The 2,061-nt window shown below is 35.7% G+C and overlaps 1 protein-coding gene across 1 annotated transcript in view; it reads left to right on the top strand.

The window, feature by feature from the left end:
* LOC107660804 (nucleophosmin-like) overlaps positions 1 to 2,061 on the top strand; it is a 17,198-nt gene that overhangs the window by 2,342 nt on the left and 12,795 nt on the right. Inside the window, exon 3 of the mRNA XM_016450227.1 lies at positions 456 to 575. Coding sequence (XP_016305713.1) covers positions 456 to 575 — 120 coding nt within the window. The remainder of the gene's footprint in view (positions 1 to 455; positions 576 to 2,061) is intronic.

The following is a 2,061-nucleotide window of genomic DNA, read 5'->3' on the forward strand; positions in this document are numbered from 1 at the left end:
TATTCTATTCTATTCTATTCTATTCTATTCTATTCTATTCTATTCTATTCTATTCTATTCTATTCTATTCTATTCTATTCTATTCTATTCTATTCTATTCTATTCTATTCTATTCTATTCTATTCTATTCTATTCTATTCTATTCTATTCTATTCTATTCTATTCTATTCTATTCTATTCTATTCTATTCTATTCTATTCTATTCTATTCTATTCTATTCTATTCTATTCTATTCTATTCTATTCTATTCTAAAGCATAACATTCTATCCTGGTATAAATAACACTCTGTTTTATAACATTCTGTTCTATAACACTGCATTCAGTTCTGTATTGGGAATATTGCTCTTGGTGTTCATCATCACTCTACCAATGATTTGTATTACAGATTCATTATTTCGAGTGCCCATAAACTCACATTAACCAACCAGTTTCCTCTCTTCACCTGTGTTCTCAGGTGTGTTTGGGTGCTGAGGCGGAAGACAAATTCCACACCGTGGAAATGGAGGGATTGACTTACGATGGCAAAATGACCAAAATCACTCTTGCTGTACTGAAGCCATCCGTTCTGCCTTCTGTAAGTGTTCTAGTCTCCATTTCTGTGTCATGAACAGAGACGTGCAATGCTCAACTGTGCATCCATCTACCTAATTAGGCATCATTAATAAGCTATTCTACTTTAGTTATTAATAGTGCAGTGACTGTTTTTGTTCATTTCATTTGATTCAGTTCAGTAACTCTTTATTTTACAGTGTCCCTTTTATACATTTCATTTGTACTTACTATAGTAGTAGACCTTCGTTGGGTTAGACATCATATTGAATTTAACGTGGATGAAAACAAGGCTATGAAGGATAGACTTACAGTCTTTACAGTAGCACGCACAATATAAAGCTCCTAGATCATGTAATCTTCACAATTTCCAAAACTGCTTTATGGAGTTTTCTCTGCTGAAAGTTTTTGGAAGGACGTTTTGTCTAAACAGTTGGTACTGGTATGTTGTTAAACAAATCCAATTGAATTCCTGTACTTCAGTCCCTCACAGTCTCATTTTTATTCCTGTTAAAAATTAAATATGGCGCTACATTGACTGAGGTCTATTACAGTGAATAATGCATATTTACCAGCAACTAACCCTAAACCAAACTCTAACCCTAACACTACTGTATTAAGTACACATTGATAAGTAATATTAATCTGTATTTAAGGCAAAACACCCCTAGGTGAGTGAGTAGGGTAGAATATGTAACTAATAGACATCACCATTTCCAGAACAGAAATCTGAATGTAAAGACAGGTTCAAAAGCCTTGTTTTATTTTGTTGACTTATTAGAGTCACAGGTTTTTACAGCGGGGATTTTGGCAAATGATACAGTATATGAACAAATCCCTCTCAATATGGATAGGGATAAAATGTAAAGTTTGTTGTAGGTAAGTGTTACTGGAGATTTCTGGCCCTTAATAATATTACCACCCCTTAATCTGTAAGTTTACACCCAAGGCGCCATCATTTTGATTGGTACAACTGGTACAACGGTGTGCTAGTTCTAATGCCATGGCGAAAGTTTGAGCAAAACATGCTAACTGTTCTGTCATTGGCTGCACAGACGAGCACAGAACACTATTTAGAGTCCCAGCCTCAGAGACAAGAGAGCAGTGGATTTATTGATTTATTTACTGTATATTGCTGCTGCCACACAGATCTAAAATAAACATGCGATTTATTTCCCAGCTGTTTACCTTCACAGACATAACCGACTGTTTTTGTAACTCGTGTGTTTTAACGTAAACTTGTGTGTGAATGAGAACTTAGTTTAGTACTCACATGCTGTGACAGCCGCTTTCCGTCCGTGTGCTTCGGATGTGTGCTCTCAGAAAACCGTATATAAGAAGTTTAAACTCATATGGTTTAAAACGCATGATTTCAGCACGATAAACATGATAATCAGAACCAAAACAAGATGTTTTAGAGGGTAAGAGCTGTAATGGCACAGCTCTATTCTGGAAAAGGGGGCGGGGAGCAGCAGCTCATTTGCATTTAAAGAGACAGGCCCGAAAAACAG

Source organism: Sinocyclocheilus anshuiensis, unplaced genomic scaffold (genome assembly GCF_001515605.1).
Source record: "Sinocyclocheilus anshuiensis isolate Anshui unplaced genomic scaffold, SAMN03320099.WGS_v1.1 scaffold1289, whole genome shotgun sequence".
Classification (NCBI taxonomy): domain Eukaryota; kingdom Metazoa; phylum Chordata; class Actinopteri; order Cypriniformes; family Cyprinidae; genus Sinocyclocheilus; species Sinocyclocheilus anshuiensis.